Source organism: Gasterosteus aculeatus, chromosome 2 (genome assembly GCF_964276395.1).
Source record: "Gasterosteus aculeatus chromosome 2, fGasAcu3.hap1.1, whole genome shotgun sequence".
NCBI lineage: Eukaryota > Metazoa > Chordata > Actinopteri > Perciformes > Gasterosteidae > Gasterosteus > Gasterosteus aculeatus.
In genome coordinates this window covers 15551916-15575784 of record NC_135689.1, presented here as the reverse complement: position 1 = coordinate 15575784, position 23869 = coordinate 15551916, and the positions used below count along the sequence as shown (strand labels likewise).

Below are 23869 nucleotides of genomic sequence, written 5' to 3'. Positions count from 1 at the left end.
TTGAGGCTCTTACTTGTCCAGGTAGTTGACGGATGGTTGGACGTCAATACTGTCTGCCACCTTGTTCTGCGGCACTTTTGTGGCAGCTGGGAATAAAGGAGACAACATGTGTTATCTGTCACGACTGCAAACATCACCGAACACTTAACTTACCTGATATCAGAAATATTTCAGTCAAATTAAACACAATCGTGAGCAGTGCCTGCACCCCCTTTCTTTAGGTTCATGGTGGAATCGAATGGCTGCATTGGTGTAAAGCCCTGTTGTTATATAGTCTTCAAATGGAGCTTTTCGTTCTGTTATTGACATGTTGAGACAAGAAGACTTTCGGGTGCACTGTTGCTAAACCACCACCAACTAAATCAGACCCTGCAATGCCCCTTATCCCCTCTGTAAACGGTCATTGATTTATAGGTTTAGAAGTCATTTCCTCAGAGATACCTTCTAAGTAGCCCACAACAGGTTACATGGCTGAAAAGACTGCATTGGCACTATGTTGCTGTTTTGAAACATAAAGCAATGTCCCTTTGTGCTTTAAAGCAATCCAAATAAGAGTTTGTACAAAATAGTGTTTAACTCAACTAAAGAATATCTTTAATGCGATTAGGAACTGAGCGCTTTTTGTCTGCTTTTCTGGACACTTGTACGTACTTGGCTTGCCAGCTCTTTGGGACTCAGCTTTTGGGGCTTCTTTCTTTGGCATTTGTCCTTTGGTGGTGTCGTTCCCTCTCTCCTTCACACGCAGACAAAGATGAACATGAACAAGTATCAGAGCACAGTTCCAAAAAGGCTTATTAGAATAGAAGGAAAGCTCTTCCTCTTCATAAGACTCTTAAAGATAAATAATATGGGTTTGCGTCTGTTCATGTTCGTTTCTGACCACCTAAAGAGCTGCACAAACCTTCTACCGGGTCTCTGTGGAATCATAAAAACGAATGACTGGCCATTACGGGACGTCGTGTAATCGCAGTCTAATGACAACTCCACCTACTGTGATCTCTTTCAAGGCGGCCAGCTGCTCCTGAAGAGAGTGGATCTCCTCCTTCGCCTTTTGCCCCTCCTGCTGACCACCTCCCTCATTTGAAACCTGGGAGAAATGAGACTCACTGTCAGTTGTCACTGCGTTTTCTTTTTCTTCCCGTCTGTATCGTTTCCTGGATCACAGATCTTTCTTGACCTGCCGTCTTTAAAACGAAACAGCTTTAAGCTGTCCAGACTCCTCGAGGCGTTACGTGATGGGAAGGCGAGGTCCCCAATAACGCCAGTGAGACACGGTCACTGTGTGAGTCACTGACTTCACGGTAACACAAGCTGACTTGTTGGGGCGCCGCGGTGGTGGATTCAGCTAATAAGTCCTCGACAACATTTGGTGACGACATAAAGGATTTGGAAGAGGTGCAACATTTTGTTTAGATTGTACCCCAAATATATTCATGCATTGTTTGTTTCGGTGAGTAAAAGATGGGGGAGGCCGTGTTTGCTTTGGCAAAGGAAGCAACGGAGGCCGCTGTCTTTCTGTGGAACATGAATCTCTGTTACTGTCCGCTTGGAAAAAGAAAAAAGAAAAATTGGTGTCAATGAAATGAAATAGTGTCAAAGAAAGATTCTTTACCGGCTTTCCATCAATCTTTGAGAAGCCATCAAAGAGGGTTTTGAAGAGATAGTTTTTTCGTGCCACAGCATTGTTGGGCGGCAGGTGGTGGAGAACCGCTGCTCTGTGCTGCTGGTACATGGACAAGATGACGCGTGCAGCCAGATCCCGAACCGCCGATGCGTTGTGCTCCAAAGCTGCTGCACAGAACTGACAGAGGAAAACAGGCCTTTCTATGAACATGGCAGCAGTGAGCAGGAACTCTGAATTACATCCTATTGAACAGAGACACCTTTAATGGAAATAAGAAATATGGGTGCAACTGAAAGAAAAATATCATTTTGAAAGATGAAATGAAAGAAAAACGTCACGCCTGTAAAACTGAACTGCGAGTCAGCTCGTGCAACTTGAGCTGCCGTTTGCAGTTGTCGCTCTGCAGTGACCTCATTTCATGAACATCAGGCGGGGCAGAAACCAGGTTACTCTCTTCAGGGTGGTGGCTTTAGAAAGAAAACTGACTAGAAGTCTTTAGAAAGACCCTTTGTTTGACCATGAGAACCATGAAGTCGCCAAATTTCCAGTCGTCGTTCCCCCGTATGCAAACGTCAAAGACACGGAAGAGATCATTGCACGTAGGGTTGGCTGCCAGCGCTGAGAATATGACTTTGTGTGGAATTTGCATGACGGCTACAGCGAAAGGGTCTGACCCTGATTTCAGTTTCATGCTAATTTTCATGCAAATTTCACATACAGCCATTTTCCCAGCGCTGTACAACCTGATTTTCCGGGGGTTTTCATCCTTCTTCCTTAAGCCTTGAGCACCTTGCCGCGCCCCTGTAACTACACTGAAACTGCCCTTTATTGTCTGTTAGTGTTGTCTTGTCATCCATTGTCGTACTGCCTGCTGTTACGCACCAACCGTCAAGTCAAACTCGTACTTGTATGTCTGACATATTAGGGGAAAAAATGTTTGCTGTTTTCTGATCCTGAAATATTCGTTGCTGGCTATTTAACAAATAAAAGTCAACGCAGTAGAAAGCCATAGACGCAGTCTGGTGTCGTGTGCAGAAACCGCACGCATTTGTTCGTTCCAAGGGACGTGGAAAGAGCCCATAACCCGACACAGTCTGTGTGCAGAGAGTCGCAGCACAATGGCCGTCCTGCCAGAGGAGAGCGTTCAAACTAAACTGCGTGTAAAGGCCAGCCGGCCCTCGTTCAACCGATTCTGGGACAGTTTGCCTTCATTCTCTGTTGTCTCAGCCGGCCACTTCTCATTTTAATGAGAAGAAATTCAATCACCAACCCCCCGTTTTTTTTTTCCTCTGGCTGCCGCTCCGCAGCGGATCACCCAGGTAACAGCAGGGGGGAAAAGGAAAAATGCTCAAAACATAGCTGGGCTAACACCGCAGAGCGGTCAGGAGGACTGGTGGGGATATTTAAAGAGGCCGATACCCTCGGGAGATTTACTTTTACTTACTTTTCAGGATTCAGTTGTCCTTAAGTTAGTTCAGGCTTCCCACGCCTCCTTTTAGGACCAGGTACCGGTTTGATGTGCAGCGGTTTACTGTCCCTCTCCCCCCCATTGACTTTCTCCTTGGCCGTGGCCTCTGCACGGCTGGAATAGCTAGTGGGTTTAAAAGTTTGAAGCTCCATCCACGACATTGAATTTATAAATTATTAGGGGTGTAACGATTCGTCCACTGAATCGATTAATCGATTTATATTCCTGCTGATATTGATAATCGATCCAGCGCGTGGAAACATTTTGGCTTTTGCAAACATGGAGGTGTTCTAAATAAGTCGGTCGCTGTTTGTAGAATATGTAGAAGCCAAATAAAAAACACGGAAACGAGATGAATCTTTTCAGCCATCTACTAAGGCGCCGTGGGATTAAACAACGGCGACAGTCAGGACCTCTAGCAGCGTCACCGCTGCAGCAGCAGCAGGTAACTCCAGCTCTGCAGACACCTCAGGCCTCGCCAGCACCAAACCCAACATCACAGCAACAATTGCCAAGTTTATCTGTAAAGACATGCGACCCTACAATGTGGTTGAAAATCCGGGGTTCTGTGAATTGATCCAAACATTGTGTAATTATTGTGTAATGTTTACATTGAAAATGGCACTTGATTCAAATAAAAGGTTAATACATTTGCCATTAATTGTTGTTTGCTTGTTTATCATATCCATAATTAATTTAAACCTTATTTCCTTACAAGAAACAACAGGGATCTCAGAAACTTTGACCGCACTGTCCAGTAAAGACAGTAAAGTAAAGTTACTGAATCGATTTCAAGTCACTGAATCGAATCGAATCATTCTGAATTAACCCAGATCGTCCATGAATCGAATTGGCAACCATGAATCGTGATTCGAATCGAATCGTTGTTAAAATGAATCGTTACGCCCCTACAAATTATATATATTTGACCTTGTGTCAGAGAGAGATGAACCCACAAATAGACTTTCATGTTATATTTTCTTATTCAGGTTTCTTTAACTTCTTTCTTTTTTTTAATGAAGTTTTTTCTTTTATGTTTCAATCAATGTTCTTAAATCTTTGATTTATGTTTGGATGTTTTTAATGGTTTCATGTGAAGCACCTTGAATTGCCTTGTTGCTAACCAAAGAAAACTGCCTTGCCTCACATACTGACAGGTTGAAATATATTTAGAGGTATATATATATATATATTGGTTCTTATTTTGAAAGGAAGAGTTAAATATAAACCCTCCGCACTAAACCTGGTCTCTCCTAAATGTTTCTCATCAAACTGTTTGAAGGCCGTGCAGTAAAAGCACAGCCCTCCTGTCACGTCTCAGTCCGGACTGGAAATGTCTCCCAGGCACACAAGGGAGAAAGCCAATACAAAGAAGACAGGCGCTGAGCACGCACAACAAACACACAACAAACACACCGGCCACCCGATGCCCTCTGTGTGCGTTTGGCTTTAGAGTGGTCAAACCTTACGGTTTGCTCTTGCTGATAAAAGACGTGCCGAGTCGGACCGGTGGTAAACTAGAGAGGGGAGGAGGACGGGGACGGCTGGTTGTCCTGCCCGGCCTGGTCAACAGTTAGACAGTTGGCACGTAGATATTAGCTCACTGCTGGGAACAGGAGGAGAGCGCGGGATGAGAAGCGGATGCCAATGGTGACGACATGGGTCTCAGCTGTGCGGGGCTTGCTGACATCCTGTCTGGGGGAACTGAATGGCCACAGAAAGTCAGGGAGGGACTGATCTCCTTTCAGTTAGTCACCGTCTAATATCCAAGCCAAACGTAATGGAAAATTAGCCCGATGGAAGCCAATTTGAAGTGGAGTAATGGCTTCACACCGTATGAATCGATATAGAGTGCTTGTGCATTCATGCTATAGGGCATATGTCGTGATTGCTATTTCCAGATTGGGGAGAGATCAAATTGATACTTTGCCAAAAGAAAGCAGTAGTTTAGGAGTCTGAGATCGCTGTCTGAGGTGGCCCTTTTTCTGGCCGCTGCAAATAATAATTAGAAAACCCACAAAAAATGTCCCTGTGTCGCAAAAATGTAAAGATTGAGAGAGTTGAAGGCAATATAAAAATAATCTCAAGATTAAAGAAAATCATAGCATCATATTATCAACTTCCATTCCTTCCAGCTGTCGAAGGTTTCACAGGGCAACACGATCATCAACATGTGATCGTGAGCAGAAATGTGCAACGTCGGCCTTTCTCGACTTCCCCATCGGAAGCCAGAATAATTCACAATCAATTAAAACTCTGACGCAAAACAAATTGGTCGTTTTTCATGATTTGGGTGTTTTACCGTCATGACGTTGTCCGGGGTGAAGCCCGAGTTTTCCGTCCCCAGTTCAGCAAGCAGCTTCTGGAGCAGCTCGACCCGACTCTGAGCCGGACGAGAGGGGAAGTTGGACTTGAAGGGCTTCACCAGCTCACCAGGGATTACATGCAGAGCGCGTACATCCTTCAAAACAGCAATTTCCTAAAAGGAGAACACAAAGAAGAGACAATGTCTTTGGAACTCTCACTGTGCCATGCGGTGTCGACGTAGACCTGCAGGCCAGCCCCTGTAAGACAAAGCAGCCTAGTATGTGTTCTGTCCGGTAAATCACTTACAAAACATGTCTGTGATGCTAAACGTGGTGATTTGTCATTCAACACCAGCGACTGCTGGAGAGACAAGTCGTGACAGGGAATACAAGTGGAAAATCACACTGAGACGGAGGACGGCTTTTTGGAAAAACGTCTCTCAGTTGTTTGCCATTCGAACCTCGTCGGGTGAGTGGAATGTACGTCGGAAATTTGGCAGACACACACAAAAAACACATATAATTTGTCCCTATCGTAAAAACAGGCATTCAGTCATTGCTCTGAGATCCAGAATGGGAGGGCGGTGATTTCAGAGGGCTGAGACTCGTGGCACTGGTGTGCACAGTTGTGGCCAGCGTTGAACTGGTTGAAAGAGAAGCTGCCGTAGCTCCTAAAGACCTCCATCCCTCTATTACTCATCAGACGCCCCAATGCACGAGTCCCACCGCGACAGAGTCCAGCTGGCCGGCGCACACAGCGTCAGACATGTACTTGAGCCCGGTAATCCTTCCAGTACAGGACACAAGTGATTGACGCCCCTGCGCTGGAGGATCTCTCGGGTCTAGAAGGAGCCATCAGATTAAGTGCGACACGAGGCGAGTCTGAAGGGCCGAGCCTAACGACACCTCACACACCTCCTAACTCACCCCGCGTTTCAGTGCGTCCAACCTTTTCCACGTCAGCTAACTTAAGCAGTGACCAGCTGCTTTCAAAATAAAATAAACACAACATGATAGGAAGCCACTGGATTTGACTGGGATTGGTTTGTTTGTGTATTTGCATGCAAATGTCCCTCAGCTACAAAAGAAAAGCCTGGTTTAGCTGCATCTCAGTTATACGCTCGCGTAGAAAACACAGCCTCATATATCATTTATTAATTTTTTTCTACCATTGTCCACCTCTCGCCACGCACGGTAGTTCCGCTGCGCACACTCACACCAGCAGACGGAGATGGGACCTATGGGACACACTGCACACGTATGAAATATGTCGTAATGGCATTATTCTCACTATCTTCGGCCTGCAGTGGGTCACAACAACATTACACGCTCTTATTGTCAAAGGGAACTGTAACCGTGTGAAAACAATATGGAGCGTTTCCACTCCACTTTTAAACAACAAAAGGCCTCCTTGGCTTGGCCTGACTTTATATTGTGCTGGTGGAACAATGCCTTTAAAATACGACTGAGCTCACTCTGTTTTGAAAGCGAGGAAACCCGTTTCATATTTCTTGGAAGAATAGCCTGGTTCGTAAGACATAAATGTATATTCTAAAAACACAGAACAAGCTAGAGACCGTGCAGCCGGTGTTCACTAGAGTTTGCCCTTGGAGGAACGGTGGATTGGATTTCTCACATGTTGGAACTCCAGAGCGCCTCATAGTTTTGAAGGACGATCGATGGCTGCTGTCCATCAGACTGGCTTCAACATGCTCCATTTAAACTAAATACCATAACAATTATATCGTACGTATATATTATATTGTATTGCACAGAAGTCATTGTGAGAGAAGTTTTGTGTGTTTTTAACTGATTATTCAAAATACGAATGAGATTTATCTTTACTGACATAAACATTATTAAGGAAAGGGAAAACAGGAGGGATTCAGCCTGAGGATTATCCTTTTAATCAAGAACAAATGTATTACCCAAAGTAATTTACCTAGCCGAAATGACAAAATGTAAATGTCAGGATTCAATTCAAATAAGACAATACAACTCTTACAACTCAATACAATTCAAGGAGGACTATTTTAAAATGACATTTTTAAACATGGCCAGACAGGAGGGCTTCTGTTTAATAAACCAAGTAGTAGTATTATATTAACAATTCAGTAGTACTGAGTACACACACAATAAAAATCTACATACAGATAGCTGGTAGCTTTTCAGACTATTTTTGACCAAGAGGTGAATTTTATTCTTTGGTTTTTAAATAAATCCAACCAGCTTGAAAAAAGGAATAATTATCGGCTTTAAACTGATCAAAAGTGTTTAATCGCCACCATCAAGCGGCCATCAAATGACTTTCTCACACTACTAAAAATCCCTGACTATAACAGATCCGCCCACATATGAATCATGGCATATTTGATCCTCTCTGACGCATTAGGAGTTTACGAGACATGTCACTCCGCTTCAGTGACTACAGTATGTTGAGCAAACATCTGCCTGCATGTGGTAATGGTGGGATCAAGGTCTACATAGTGATCTTTTTAAAAAGAACAATATCTCTCGAATGTGTACTCACAGCTCCTGGCATTGTCACATTACTATGGTTGATAGATTTTATGGAAAAGGAGAAATTGATTCAGACTCTTACCCATATTTTTATTCATAAGCTCTGCCTTAAAAAAAGCTCGTTATATGAAGCCATTGTTTATCTGCCTATGACCACACTGCAGTGCAGTATGATCATTGTGATGTAATCTTCCATGGAACTCTCAGAGAAGTGTATCCTCATTCCTCTGACTTGACTTTAAAAACTTTGATAACGGTGTTGGTGCGTATTGGAAAAGAATATCACAAAGCCACCACAGCTTCAAATTTGAAATTTAAAAACCATAAACAATAGAGATTAGCGGCAACAACATTAGCAACTAAATTGGTTCACTATTCATTGTTTTATGGATAAAAAGATTATGGACTTTACAACATCAGCCGAAGCTGCTCTGGAAGCAGGCAGACAGGAATTAAAAGGTTTAATGGAAATCAAATTGTGCCACATTTACATGTCGGTCCAGTGCGTTACGATACCTGAATGAAGGCAGAGGCCGCGCAGCGGAGGCGGCTCACTGAGTCTCCGGTCCTGGCCAGCAGGCTGGGCCAAGTCTGATCTATGCAGTGGCTCACCTCGGCCCGGCCCGGCCCCAGACCCGGGACCAGCTGGCTGAGCAGTAACCGCAGCAGCTTCAAGGAGGCGTGGAAAACCTGAGGAGGGAACCAGTGGACGTTTAGCTACACACTTAGTGGACTTTCTGAAAAAAGCTAGCACCAGGGTGGTGTCAATTAGCAAAGAGGCTAGACTTGGCAATGTTTACTTTGCGTTACAGTATGCAGATGGGGAGGGACAGTCAGTGAAGTTAAGAATCCAAATAGCCGATCCAATTATTTTTTTACACGTCAATTGAATTGATGAACCATCAATGTTTGTAGCATTTTGCAATTGAAAGGCAGATTTAGACATAAAAAAAACACCCTGGCCTCAATTCAGACACAATTCAGGATGGAATGACATGACATGCAGATTAGAGCAAAATTGGAAGAGAAAGACGTATTTAATAAGTGAAGCACATTTGTGAAGCAGCAAATCAGCAGCTACGGTGGCCATGAAAATAAATCGCTAGAATTATTGAAGCACTACTCTGTTACACGCTTTAGATGACTTCCAGAGGGCCATCCTTGTCAAAACAGTTTGTTTAAGGTAGACCAGCTCCGGGAGAGAGAACTAGGGTAGCATATGGGACAGGGTCAACATTGTTGGAGTGTGCATGGGTGTGCTTATGATTTGACTTATGAACGTTAGGCTCTGTTTGTAAAATGAATCTCTGTTTGTATTGAGACTTTGACAGCGCTAAAGTCAACGTATCCGCTACAGCTTAACAGGGCAGCTTTACCGGCAAAGGTTTCTGTTGATTTCATCTTCACGGCATTTACACCGGGACAACTGTGTTTTGAGGACGTGACTCACACAAGACACCTTATCCAGGAGGGACTTCTTGACCAGGAAGACAGCAGCTCTTGTCATGTTTCTCAGCTCCTCCTTGGGGGTGGCGGGTGAGAGCTCCGAAAGCTTCTTGTACACAGCCAGGAGAGCGTTTTCTCTGTAGGACCAGGTTTTGGAATACGCCCCGGCCACCTGGAGTAGACAGAGGGGCTACAGATTAGTGAATATCAGTTAAATAGCATATAAGCTGTGAGATGTAATGAGATGATGTATCACAAACCCATGTATCTGACAAAATATGTTAATTACCGTTCAGGGACGCACAGGATCCCTGAACGCTGTGCTAATACTTCTTATATATCAATGGATCCAATGTGGAATAAGAAGAATCATCATCTTGCAACTACAAAGCTGGATATCGTTCTCAAGGGTTGATGGAAATCATAAAAGGAGTTATAAGGGAAGTTTATATTTGGTTCTTTAGTACCGGTAAACATAGCACATATTTTGAATGTTTCATCTCTCTGATTGACCTACAAGTACCATCAAACATATATTCGGTGTTTTGGTACATCTTACAATATCTTGATAATAATCTATTGGGACGATAATATTGGCTTGAATATAATCTCCAGAAGGGTTACCCAAGAGTGTGTTTTTTCGAGTACATAGCAGTATGTAGGAGTAGAGATAAAAACACACACACGGGTGTTTCCAGATGATTCTTCTTACCACGCTTTCTCCGTAGACCTCTAGTGGAAGGCCAGCCTCTCTCTGGGCCGTCTCCGTCAGGGGCTCCGGCTCTCCGCTCACCTCGGGGCTGTGTGGAGCCCTTCGAGCACCAGGCTGGGGGGAGCGCTGCTCCTCAGAGGACAGAGCCGACTCCACAGGCCGCTCCGTCCTCCGAATGGCCGGGAGCGGCCTCTCGTCATGAGGCACACAGGTAACCTTTCAGCACAAGACGACGATGGTGTTAAAAGCTTGGAATAAGATATTTCAATTATACAACACACATTGTTTCTCTTATTTAATCGTCGATACTGTTCTGTATTTATCAGCATACAGAACAATAACCTGTCAGCTCTTAAGCGTTAAAAACTATCTTGTACATTTAAGTCCGTCCATCCTTTTGAAAAACGTATCATCTCAAACCTTCCCTTTTTTTTAAAATGTACTCTTGCGTTTGCTCACTGAAAAGGTTGATCATTTAACTTCGTGATGACAACGAACGTTTAACCACCTTTCCCGGCGGCCAGCACTGCTTCCTGTGGCCCGAAGGCCCTCTGGCACCGGGCTGCCTCCTACAAGGTTCAGAGCCCTGCTGTGAGGCCAGGTTGGCAGCCGCCGGAGTCAGCCAACTGTTGCACGCTTTTAATTAAATAGTGAAACCCAAACCAGCAGTAGGACGAGTCCTAGTAGGTGGTGAGTAAAGAATAAAAGCCCCTGCTGGTCACAATCTCCCTGTGTGCTCCGTGTTCCGACGCTGCAGCGGCTTACGTCAGCGGACATGTTCCCCAAGGTGTTACAGTAGTAGGCCAGGTTATTCTTACAACAATACAATCATTTTATCCCAGAAGAACAAGCTTCTGCTACGGCCGTGCAGAGTGCAACGCATTTGGTCTTCAATGAGTAATTGTGATGTTAACACTCATGATTCATGCTGAATGAAGATGTTGTGATGTGTTGCATTATCTGATAAAGTGATTTGGATTGGCATGTGTTTTGGAGGTGGAGGGGTATTTTTACAACGTCAATGAGCTTAAATTAATGAAAACTTCTCTTACGTCTATCTCAGGCACAGCAGAGGGGATGCACGGGGGGTCGAGCTGGCTGCTCACTTTGGCCACAGCGGTTTCTGTGTCTGACTGTTGGTTCTGGGGAGCGCTTGTATTTTTCCCCTCCCTGAATGTGTTTGTGGACACAAGGGGCTTAGCGGGGGCAGAGCGGTGACCAGGAGAAGGCAGAGGGGCAGGAGGGTCGCGGGCCGACGATGACTCTGCGGCCCGCGTGATCTGTAAACAAGGTGAAGGCACAGAACAGATTTGGGCAGAATAAGTGATGAACACCAACACCTCGGATAGAAATATACAGGTGAACAGTGTAAACAGGCGAAGCACCTCAATCTAACGTTGACTGACCGTTGCCATGTCCAGCACGTTGTGGACCTCCAGCTGCTGGTAGACGCTCCTCCTGTACTCTTCCATCAGCTCTTTTTTCCTCTTGGCCAGGTCGTAGTCTTCCTTTTCGATCGCACATCGCTTCTCCACATCGTATCGAGCCAAACGCTCGCCCACCTGGAAGAGCCCGTGACGAGGAGAGGTGAACACGGCCCTGCTATGACGGACTGAGCCTTTAGTGTTTGTTTACATGGGCGAACGAGGAGGCGGGGCTAATGGATGACATTTATGGTCTCAAGATGGCTTAGATTTATGTCGGTGTGAGCCTTTGTTGACCAAAGGTCTTCTGGATGTTTGCTATCTTTATGTAGCACTGCTGTAAGTTTAAGGGGTTGTTTTCCATTACCTGTGGAACCAGAGGTCCTGATACATCTACGCCCCTTAGAAACAGAAATCTATATTTTCCCCCATGGAAAGATACTGTTTGTTCAGTGTTTTTGCACATTGATTTGTGTCATGCAATTATCCAGAATCATGCTTTAAACACAATAGGAGCTGAATCATAGTTAAAAAAATTATACAGCCCATTGATCCTTGAATCACTAATATTTAAAAATAGACAATAGAAAATAGATTTGGCAAAAACAGAGATCAAAAAACATCCCTTGGCAACTGTTTTGTCTGCAACGTTAACATGCCATACTAACAAGATGCGAGTGTGAGTGTGTGTGTGTTTGTTATCTAGTTACAAAAAGGATTGTTTGGTGGTTGGGAGTGGGAGAGAACCTGAGATGACCATCACTGCAGCTGCTGAGCTTATGTAGAATTCATGGTCAGCATGGTAACGCTGTATACAAAGGATGTCAGTAACAGGAATCTGAACAATGTTTAACAACTACTGTTACAAACGGTGGTGCAGTCACACCGTGTTAAAGGAACACAGGTCTAACCCAGTTGAGATTTGCGAGAGAGAAATTGTTTTTCCGGAGCAGTGGATGTGGGCGCAGGATCCTTTCTGCACAGAAATGTGTTTACTTTCTCCATTAAAGAAGGTTATTGTTTTCTGAGTAAAAAGAAGAGTTAGAAAACAAATTAAGATATCATGGGCTAAAGGAGTAATGGTGGAAGAATTCCGATTCTATACCACTAAAAGTACTGAAATTGAAATTGCAAAAGTCTTAAATTTATAATGCGCGTTCTGCATTGTGCCCCTGGAGTGTTTGTTTGTTTGATATGATGTATGATTATTATACATTCCCCACTATTCCGAAATTGGAGTGGAGATCCAGGTACTTCCAAATCCCAAATCTTCTTCCTTTTGCTGGAAGAAATACTTTGAGTAACCCGGGATATTTAGCATATGTGTGCTTATATGTGTGTCTTTGTGTACACATACTGCTTGTTTGTAGTGAAACAAAGGCACATTGTCCAGAGCCCACAATGCAACGGTCAGGCTGGATTCAAATTGTCAAAGTGAAATGAATGAGTGAAATGACCCGGTAGTAATGTACATGGCCGCCATGGTGAGAGCTGTTTAAATTCTCTAATGCTCCCCTACTTACCTCCTTTAGCATAGGAAGCACCTTGCGGCGGGAAAATATAAATAGTGACGTATAATTCAGCCGGACTAACGATCACGTCCGAGAAACGCAGATCATGTCAGTAACAGTTAGCATAATCTATATTGCAATCTTGTTAATAAAGTTATACTTTGAACAGGGTTGGTTTATGCCGTCGTGACACAGTACTGTAACAACAAATGGACAAAGACACCCAAGCTGTTCTTTGTTGTGCATCTTTGGAGAAATTGCAGTTTGGCTGACATCACTACAACGAATCTTTCCGGCCATCTACTAAGGCGCCGTGGGATTGAACAACAGCGACAGTCAGGACCTCTAGCAGCGTCACCGCTGCAGCAGCAGCAGGTAACTGCAGCTCTGCAGACACCTCAGGCCTCGCCAGCACCAAACTCAACATCACAGCAACAATTGCCAAGTTTATCTGTAAAGACATGCGACCCTACAATGTGGTTGAAAATTCTGTAAATTGATCCAAACATTGTGTAATTATTGTGTAATGTTTACATTGAAAATGGCACTTGATTCAAATAAAAGGTTAATAAATTTGCCATTAATTGTTGTTTGCTTGTTTATAATATCCATAATTAATTTAAACCTGATTTCCTTACAAGAAACAACAGGGATCTCAGAAACTTTGCCTGCACTGTCCAGTAAAGTTACTGAATCGCTTTCAAGTCACTGAATCGAATCGTTCTAAATCAACCCAGATCGTCCATGAATCGAATCGGCAACCATGAATCGCGATTCGAATCGAATCGTTGTTAAAATGAATTGTTACACCCCTAGTGGTCAGTATAGTTGGCAATTAGTTAAGGTTAGCGTGAAATAAATCTTTTAACTGTATTTAAGCCATTTTTAAACATCTATGATAATAAATTAACCAAAAAAGCAATTCAAACAGAGAGCACATCCTGGTATTTGCTGGGCCCCAGTCTTCCCCTCCCAGCGCCGGCGGTACCTTCTGCAGGTCTGCGATGGCCTGCTTCAGATTCTTGGCCTGCTCGTATTCCTCCCGCTGGACCATCTCCTGCTTCTTTTGGTCCAGGAGTCGGATGATGTTGGCAACTTCGGGGTCCTGGTACATGTCGAAGGCCAGGTCGTCCAAAGGGGAGATGGACTCACATTTACTGGGAGCGGAACAGGGAGACATTAAAACATTTCTTTCTACGCGTCGGGTCTGAACTTGCTACACTCGTGAAACATGTTGAATATTGAGAACAGCTGATGATCCCAGAGTAGATCAGAAAAACATGTTGTTGTCAGTCAATGGGCTCAGTATTGTGCAAATCCTGATCAAAGGGGGAAAAACATGGATCGACCCCCCAAGGAGTGAGACCCTGAGGTGAAACGTCCCTGGGGGGGGGAGATGATATTAGAATTAAGAGTAAAGGAATATTTTGAAATATGTTTTTCTCTCTGTGTGGGCCGCCACCTGCATTGTCTTCAAATGTGCGTGACCTTGAACGCCTCATTGGTTGGTCTCCACACTCAATGGCTTTGTAGAACAATGTTATTGTCACAAGACAAAGAAACCAGGGTTCAATGGCCTAGCCTCACCCCATGAAGGTCGTCTCCAAGGCGGCTTCCAGCTGGGTACTGTTGAGGTACTGTTCGATCAGCTGCTCTCTGCTTGGCTGGGGGTAAACAGATGGGGGAAACGTCACACACGTGCATTTATTCTCTTGTATCACTGTGCTTGGAGGCTAAAGCCTTTAGTGGAGACTTGTAGTCCGCGGCGTACTCTGATCTCACCGGAACTGTGTGTGCGCGTGTGTGTGTGTGTGTGTGTGTTGTGTGCAATCGTTACAAACAGGTGACGTGTTTACTCAGGATTTCATTCCATACCAGGAACTTCCTGTTAGCCAGAATTCAGTAGAGGAACTACTGCACACTAATCTATTCATACAGTATGTAATTATTCTGACTGAAACGAGAAGCTAACATGTGTTCATAGAGGGCAAAGAGCAGCCAAGTATCTACGGATTCCATAGACAGGAACACAGTGAGGAGGAAATAAACACAAACTGTCATGTGTCATTTTCAAACCTAGTTTACCGGTTAATATGTAAATCACAAATGTGAAGAGTCGTTATTTCAATATAATTGAGGCGTATAAAATTTGGTCTGCGGTTTGCAAACCATTAAAAAAGAATAATGGAGATATAAAAGAATTAACTGCAAGGTTCTTTCGTTGTCACTTTAGACAAATAAAGGCGGTGGAAAAGTTTTTGTGTAAAAAGCCCTCATAGGAAAGTGGTGACGGTGTGCTGTGAAAATGATCCAGCGTCACAGTACATCGCAAAGTTCACAAAACTCACATATAACTATAAAAGACACCCCTACGCCTTCTACCACTATACCTAGAATATCAAGGAGAAAGCACACGGTGTAAATTATGAAAATAATTGCTGGTGTGATGTAAGCCGGCGATGTTATTAGTGACAACTGTGTTTTTCCCACCACGGCAAGTCAAACGCGTCTGCTGCGTCAGTTGCCTTAGGTCAGTAACCACATAGAAAAATACACCAAAAGTCCAAAAAAATAAATCAGATTACACTTTATCTGCATCATATAAAGGATTTTTGTGAAAAACAAACACAACTCCCTCTGCCATGACCGAATATAAGAGAACAGGATCCAGCCGACCCTCCAGGCGCGATTGCTCCTGGTGGAGGTGCTCCGAGTCGGATTAGTGGAGCAACAATGCACAGCCTGTTTGCTGGAATCTCTGCAAGTTTGTGTCCTTGTCTCTCCATGTCTTTGAGCCTTGTGTGCGCGCGTGTGTGTGTGTGTGTGTGTGTGTTTAAAGGTGCTCTCTCTCATCCAGGACCTGTCCGTCTCCGGAACTATCTGATTACGCTGGCTAACTAAAGGCCTCCTGTGTGATTACATACTGCCCTCCCTTTGTGTCTCATTACTACATTCCTGACACTTATACATGCACCTACACACACTAACCCTTCAGGTAAACACGAGTAAGTAAATACTACATAGGATGTCGGTACAGTCCCATATATCCTTCTCAGAAAATAATCTCATCCCCCTTTAATATCACCTCAAAATCTACACGCAAATTCAATAAGGAGCTATCCGTTATTCATATATTTCAATGGCTCTGAATTATTAGTATTGTTTTGTTTTTTGCAATGTAAACACATAAGAGGGAACATGCACAACTTTCCATGAAGCAAATAGCATATTATAACAGAAAAAAAAAAGATATTCAGAACCCAGTATCAATATTAGGAATAAATGAATGGCGTACAATACTTGTTGTTGACATGCTCATGTCTGCAATGTCAGAGGAAGGATTAAGAAACATCACTCAACAGTGTTCTGATTGACTGGTGACAATACAGCAACGTCTCACAGAAGCAAAGCGCCACCTAGTGCTGTGCAGATGTAAGTACAGGGTCGAGGGACAGCTGAAGAGAACTTACAATTGTGTTGAAGGCGTTGCCATCCGAAGAATCTCCCAGAACATTAATGGCAACCAAAGCGACCTGAAATCATAAAAAGGTGTTGGTGAAGTGGTTAAATAAAAATGTGAGTGGCGGGAGCTCAATAGTGGAACTAATTCACCCCAGTTTGAGGTACAAGGCCGCTCCATGTTTTGTATTCACATGAAAAGCCCCGAAACAAGAATCTATTCTCCTATTCGGAATAACGAAGTGCTGGTGTAGTCAAAGCCTCACTTTTCCCTTTCTTTCATCAAGGAGCCACACTGGGGAACATGTTGAGGAACACACACTGTAATACGTTTTGGGTCAATCCCACATACACCAACCTGCTGTTGCAAAGAACACCAGCCTAAAACAGCGTAATCTATTAACAGGGTTTCAAAACTTTGACATTGAAAAAGCAAATGAAGTTGAGGGTATAATTGGCAAGATGAGCAGTCACTCAATAAATAAGATAACTTCTATATGTTGTAAATTACTGGAGGAAATGTGTCCATTATGGCTAGAGCTATATTGGTGAGTTATTGGTGAGTTCCTTTTAAACATAATTGTGTTGTTTATTTCTTTTTTTATACATTAAAAATAGGAAAGTAGAACAACACTCACAGTTTCTGTGTCAGCTAAACATTGTTGATATTCAACCGATGGTGTATTTGCATTGTTACCTGATTGTGGTGATTGTGATGGTTGACATGGTTCCTATGGAAGGTGATTCTCAGATACGTTCCGATGGCGTCTACGTGCACTGACTTCAGCTCCCGCGCTTGGAAGCCTGTCTTCTCATTTTCTGACAAAGACACGTACCTGCAATGGTGGTAGAATGTTGCTCTTCAGTTCAACTCCACAGCAGATATACAAGACTTAAATCCATTCCTACATTTTGTGATGCTGTATTGATCCTGAAAAATACAGTATAGATGTGTAATCTGTAGTTTACACAAAAAGATTTAGATTGCACAAAGGATAGTGCTATTATGTTGTAGACAAATGCAGTCTTACCCGAGTCTGCGAAGCTGCCCAGGGAACGTCGAGCTGCTGGACTCAGGGAGGGTGTCTCCAATGTGGAACTCAACCTTGGATGGGATCAGGTACTGGTGGCCCAGAAGCTGCAGTTTCCTCACCCTACTTCTCTCCGCCAGCTGTAGGGTGACGTACTGGGGGTAGCAGCACAACCTGCGGAATATTTGATCCCCACAATGTTGTGTTGCTTTCAGAAACAAAATAATGTAAAACTGCATAGAATAAGTGTTTAATGTTGTTGAAAGTGAAGCACTGTGGTTATATACAATGCGTTATGTATTTACGGTCTACGATAATAAATGTTTTGTGTTTCCACTCATTGTAAATGTGCAATAGTTAGCAAGAGAGCTAAATTTCATCAATGCACTTTAGGTCAAGGCAGTACAGCCAATACAGCACAATTAAATATGTAGGTGTATTACAAAAGTAGCAAATAAGTAAAAATAATGAATTAACTGTTATAAGGTTATGGTAGGATAAATATAGACCAGATATCATCTGATGATCATCTGAAAATATTGTATTATTTGCTAATTTTCTTATTTCTAACTTTTTTTCATTTTAAATGAATTATTAAAATCTAGAATTATTCCAAAATATTTGAATTCGGACTACAGCTTCAGGATTTCTCCTCGAACAAAAGCCTTAAAAAGTTTCTTATTATTAGTATTTACCTGCTAGACCTCCAGCCGTTGACTGTGGGTGCATGGACCATGAGCTCCTTAGCACTGAAGTTGTCCTCATGACTTGAAGAGTTGACCACAATGAATCCTATCTTCCGGGGCATCCCTCTGACGTACACTGAAAGAACACAAAAAAGAAATGCATCTGCTATTTAATATCCGAAAAGAGCAAACGCATTCAATTGATTGAAGTTAAATATGGTATTGAGCGAGATTGCACAATTTATTTATCAATTCTATAGGGCTGTAATAGTATTTTTTAGAGCTGATTTACTGGAAATGAGAGACAAATTAATTGTTACCTACATCCTCCACATGTCTACGTATCACTATCGACTTAAATGTGTCAATATTACAATACTGTTAATGACTGAAGAACAGCGTTTAATATCTGCGCAGATTGTCCCTATTAGATACTCACACATTAACATTACTCAGAATAACTCATTCTTATGGAAAAACCACATATGTGTTAATTCCAATCCATAACTTACTTATACGTTACAATAAAAAGGTATAACGTTAGTACGAGCAATGGTTCGTTTTGTAACGGTTGAATATGTGCGCGTGTACACGTATGGCGAATGCTAAAGGATTAAAGATTTGTTGAAGGATTTAACGTTACTCGGACAATGGAAATATCAAACGTCCGGTTAAGTGCATTGGCGTTTATTTTTTCATATACTCGGGAAAAATGATCATTTATATGTTATACACAACCGCCATTAGGTAGGGGCATCGGGGGGAGGCGGGCAGATAAACCCTCCGCACTGAGTGCAACATGTTGGGCACTAATGCTAACTAGCTAACGGTTAACCAACTTAGCTGGTCTTCAGTCACTTTAGCTGTATTTCAAAGGCCTTTTGACCAGCTAATTGTCCTGACAACTGTCATTCACTACGCGCTGTATTTTGTTGGTACACATTTCAAAGCAATCGGCCGTTTTCCTGCGATTATGGAAAATATTATCTTACCACGAACATTGGAGTGCTATTGACAGGTTGTAGACCCATCTCCATAACCACCGCTGACAACACTCGCTCGCGCATGCGCAGTAGAGGAACCGTCGTCATTCGCACTGGATTGTCGTAAATGTAGTTTTACATGCGTTTAAGTTGTTTTAGACATTAATGACTATTCGGTTGAGTAAAATCTACTTGGACCAACCCCCGATTGTATAATGTGTCTACTTAGATTTTGAATAAACTGTTACATCGATCAGCATTCAATATACATATTTAAATACGTGTTCATAACTTCTTATCTGTCCTGCGGCGGAAGGGAGCATCGTGTCTGTCAATCACAGATGACCGGAAGCCAAACATGTTGTCTCCAAAATAAAGTCATAGCGTATAAAGGTAACTTCGTTGACTGGTAAGGTCCTACAATATGGCTGCAAATCTGCAGGAGTACGCAATTGTAAGACTAGTGATACAAACATTAAACAATAAATGCTACTAATTAAAAAGAAACGTTCAGGCCCTATAATGAAAGATAGCAATTCGGCAATAATTGAAGCTTTCAAAGAAGTGATCATCCGTTTCCCGTAATTTGACGGATATAATCGGTTGATATATTGCGGCAGAGCCACATGTGTGATCCACAAACCATTATGTAAAAAAGGGGACATTTATTTTGAAATCTAAAACCGGATTTGGATCCATTTCATTGTCTCCGCTATCTTGCCAACTGCTCCACAGCCGACAAGCATGGGTGACATGGAGAATTGGCCAGAAATAGAGAAAGCAGCCACAGAGAAGAGGCGTGAACTAGTTTTCCAAGGTCCCGCTTTCGACCAGAGGATCTCCTCGGCCGGGGGGCTCCCGCCGGCTCTCTACTCCCTCGCGCTGCTGAATTATCTGGAAGTTAGCCAGTGCCCGAACTTGACAGAGATCCACGAGGACATCCAGCGCCTGACAAACCTCCAAAGCCTCATCCTGTGCAGGAACAGGCTCTCCTCCGTCCCGAGTGTCGTGGGGATGCTCAGGTCCTTGAAGGTGCTGGACCTGTCGGCCAACGACCTCAGCAGCTTGCCGGAGGGAGTCACTCAGATGAAGGAGCTAACCACCCTCAACGTGAGCTGCAACAGCCTGGAAGTTCTGCCGGAGGGGCTGAGCCGTTGCGCGAAGCTCTCCAACATCAACGTCTCCAAGAACCGCCTCGCCGGCTTCCCCGTCGACTTCTACTCGGAGAAGCTGGAGCTGCTCAGCATTCTGATCGCCTCGGACAACCGCATCGAGCAGCTGAGCGGGGATGTTCTCAAGCTAGCCGCTATAAAGGTGGGTGGAACTGCCTCTCGGGGCGATTTTCTGCCAGAGATGTTCTTCTGGGGGGATCAAATGTATACCGAATTTCGAAACGGCCTTCGGGGAGCTGCGTGTACCATCTGTGGTTACAGCTAACTGCTTTCCACGTTTGCTAATATGCGATCCAACATGAAAATATCACATTTCGAAGCCTAGTTTGGCGGGTAAGCTCCCCCACAAGACAGGCAGGCAGGTGAGCATGCTCTGCCAGCTTAGCCGATTGTATTTTCCCAGCGAGTCAAAGTCAACATCTGCACTTTGTGCCGTCCTCCTCAGGTGCTGGACCTCTCCAACAACAAGCTGAAGGAGATCCCCACCGAGCTGAGCGACTGCGCCAAGCTGAAGGAGATCAACTTCAAAGGCAACAAGCTGAGCGACAAGCGGCTGGAGAAGATGGTCAACGGCTGTCAGACCAAGTCCATCCTCGACTACCTCAGAGGGAAAGGAAAAGGAAAACAAGGAGAGGAAGGAGGCGAAGCCGACGGGGGCCGCAGGGCGGACAAGGGCAAAAGGCAGCAGAGGAAGAAGAAGGAGAAGGTGGGAGATCAACAAGACGAGGTGGAGGAACTGAACAAGATGGTGGTCAGGGTTCTCCACGTTTCGGACAGCCCCGCTGCCCTCTCCGTCACGGTGAGTGCGGAGGTGAAAGATGTTCGACCGTACCTGGTGTGCTGCGTGGTCACGGGCATGAACCTAAAGGCTGGCAACGCTCTCAAGCGGTTCCTGGTGGCTCAGGTAAGGTCGGACGCCTCACAAGGGGCGGGGGGGAGGGAGGGGGTATGCAATGGCACCATTTTAGTGGGGTGCGCAACCGTTGAGATCATTTTGATTTACCTGTTTTCCTAGACGAAGCTTCATGATGACTTGTGCGGTAAAAGGACCATCGCGACCATTGCGACTCATGATGTGCAGCTCATCAAAGCTCCGCTGACGTATGACGTGAAACGACCCACCGAGCTGAAGGTAGGCCAACGCAGGCCGGTTAGCTTGGGCCGGCCAGAGTTGAAGTAAACCCGTTTTCATTTACTCTTGTGTGAGTTCGTGGCATCTTCAGGTGGTTTTTCGCTCTGTGGCCTATTGTAACTGTCACAGTAAAGCTCACAAAAGGTGATGAATCCAATGTTGGGCAGGTCGTGTCGCTCGGCCGCAAGGAGATGACGGCCGTCGAGCTGATAAGGCAGCTTCAGGTCGAGGCCGACGAGCTGCGGAAGCAGAAGAGGAGGCAGAACGTCACTGGCCTCCACAAGTCAGTACAACCTACGAGTCTTCTGTACAACATGGGCTCTTCTGGTGTTTTTTTTTTTTTTTTTAAAGGATCCACCCTTTGTTAGCGGGAGGGAAGTGTTGGTCAAAACCATTTGTGGTAAAGACACAAAGGGTTTAACTGCTATACAAGACATCTGTTTGACTTCTGGTTGAACACACGAGGGCAGTAGAAGTATGTCCGACCACAGCGTTAGTCTTAATTTATTTCAACTTGCTTGTTGAATGAGCAATGGATTGTTACACATAAGGTATCACAAGCTTGAGTAATGTCCATTTAGTTTGTGAACAGTCAGGAAGACAAAGTAACTACCTGACCAGCCGTGTGTCACACGCACCATCTGAAATGGATCATTTGCTGTGTGACGGCTGACAGACGTAATAATATCATTCTCAAATGTATCATTGAAATAATATCACTAGATCTGCGTCTACTGCATTGCCGTAACCCGTTTTTTTATTTTTTATAAAGTCACTTATTTAATTTTGTACAGGTACCTGCAACTTCTGCAGGGAAAAGCAATGTATCCCTGCATAGTGGACGCAGAGGGACATGTGATCTCATTCCCACCTATTACCAACAGTGAGAAAACAAAGGTGTGTATATCTCTTTTCCTTCTGGTGCTCATAATCTGGTTCTCCAATGAAGGAAGACTTCTTTATGGTGGAAATGTGAACCCAAAGAAAACTGAACTTAACTATTAAAGTGCAGCCAGAAGAGCGCAGATCCCCTCAACTACTGATGTAGCCGACCAGTTAGCCTTGATTAAACCGCACTTGAGTGACACACTTACTCCAGTTGCAGAGAACTACGCCGGTATAAAAAAGGCAATATCAAGTGTTAGTTACCTCAGCCATAATAGGTCCTTGAGCATGCAGCCGTAACTGGCCGCCCAAACTATTACCGTATGCGCCTTGCTGCTGCTGCAGAACGCGAGATCATCCCTGGACAGAAAGAGCCGCAAACGCGTCCGCATGATCCGCTGGTGGAGATCATCTGACATCACCCGTGTCCTACTGAGCGTGTCTCTGTCTCCTCATGATGAAACAGAAACGATTGAATGATCAGCGGATTTGTGTTTTTACAGATCAAGAAAACGACCAAAGAGTTGTTCTTGGAGGTGACGAGCGCAGTCAGCCTGCAGACCTGCAAAGATGTTATGGACGCTCTGATTGTGGTAAGCTTCACTTCTTCTCTCTTCTCCTCCCAAAGGAGTAAGAGGTTGTTGCCGAAGAGACCTAAACGATTCAGTGCGCTTTTTCTTGTTTTGTCACAGAAAATGGCAGAGTTGAACAAGTTCACTGCAGAGCAGCCGGAGGAGGTGGGGGGGTCAGACGGGGAAGGGGACGGCCCACAAGACCCGGCCGCCAGCGGCGAGCCCTCCAGCGAACTGACGGTGCAGCAGGTCCGCACGCTGGACCAGGACGGGAACCTGAAAGTTGTCTACCCCTCAAAGACCGACCTTTGCAACGACATTAGCAACGTGACCGTGCTGTGGTAGACGTTGTAACCTGTATTATTGAGATGAAGTCATTTTAAAAGCTATGGGACGTTCCAGCTGAAGTTTGACAAAATGCAACTAAATAACACCCTTTTTACTTTACTTAGGGGCCACAGGAAATCTGCTTGTTGGCAAATGTGTTATCGAATGCTTTGCTGTTCCTAAATCTTGTTGCTGCTTCCTGAAAACACGATAAATATGCCAAACTCTCATTAAATAGACTCATTTTGTATCATTTACAACTGAAGGCAAATTGTCTACTAAAAAGTACTTTAAAAGTTCTTAAATTTTCGTCAAAGCAACTTTAACCTAACAACATTACTCCGTAAATACTGGAGGATTTGTGTCACCACACGCTCATAATATTCTAACTTCCCCCTTTAAGCAGCAGCAGATGATGTCTAACTAAGATTTAAGAATGTCCTGCTGCTAATGCTCACTGCCGAGAAAAGCGTCAACTCCAACTCATTAACAACCTGTATGGATGTAACTTCCAAAGCGGTATAATTCTGTATCTGCAACCAGATTCTGCAGTTGTTTGTTTTTCCTTTTTTCTCATTCATAGGTAATAAACAAATTGAGCAACTGACAAA

At 44.0% G+C, this 23869-nt stretch overlaps 2 protein-coding genes across 7 annotated transcripts in view; one reads left to right on the top strand and one right to left on the bottom strand.

Moving 5' to 3' along the window:
* Positions 1–19537, bottom strand: part of cep104 (centrosomal protein 104) — a 26336-nt gene extending 6799 nt beyond the window's left edge. For 2 of the 6 annotated variants that reach the window (XR_013453428.1, XM_040193304.2), the window contains exons 1-17: positions 19180–19537; positions 18197–18323; positions 17502–17675; positions 17168–17306; positions 16482–16544; positions 14599–14675; positions 14000–14168; positions 11483–11638; positions 11129–11356; positions 10077–10292; positions 9369–9554; positions 8435–8608; positions 5395–5571; positions 1613–1801; positions 992–1087; positions 652–733; positions 14–86 (exon numbers count right to left, since the gene is read on the bottom strand). Coding sequence is in view for 4 of the 6 variants with exons in the window: in XM_040193304.2 (XP_040049238.2) it covers positions 14–86; positions 652–733; positions 992–1087; positions 1613–1801; positions 5395–5571; positions 8435–8608; positions 9369–9554; positions 10077–10292; positions 11129–11356; positions 11483–11638; positions 14000–14168; positions 14599–14675; positions 16482–16544; positions 17168–17306; positions 17502–17675; positions 18197–18309 (2312 nt within the window). In the remaining 2 variants the exon portion in view is untranslated. Of the gene's footprint in view, positions 1–13; positions 87–651; positions 734–991; positions 1088–1612; positions 1802–5394; positions 5572–8434; positions 8609–9368; positions 9555–10076; positions 10293–11128; positions 11357–11482; positions 11639–13999; positions 14169–14598; positions 14676–16481; positions 16545–17167; positions 17307–17379; positions 17402–17501; positions 17676–18196; positions 18324–19179 lie in introns of those variants that run through there. The other 4 variants (XR_013453429.1, XM_040193305.2, XM_078093810.1 and 1 more) reach the window with 3 other exon arrangements.
* On the top strand, positions 18775–23869 carry lrrc47 (leucine rich repeat containing 47). The gene is made up of 7 exons (XM_078093830.1): positions 18775–20484; positions 20788–21246; positions 21358–21474; positions 21642–21757; positions 22269–22371; positions 22863–22952; positions 23052–23869. Exons 1-7 carry the CDS (start codon positions 19915–19917, stop codon positions 23274–23276), a joined length of 1680 nt encoding a protein of 559 aa, XP_077949956.1. The 5' UTR covers positions 18775–19914; the 3' UTR covers positions 23277–23869.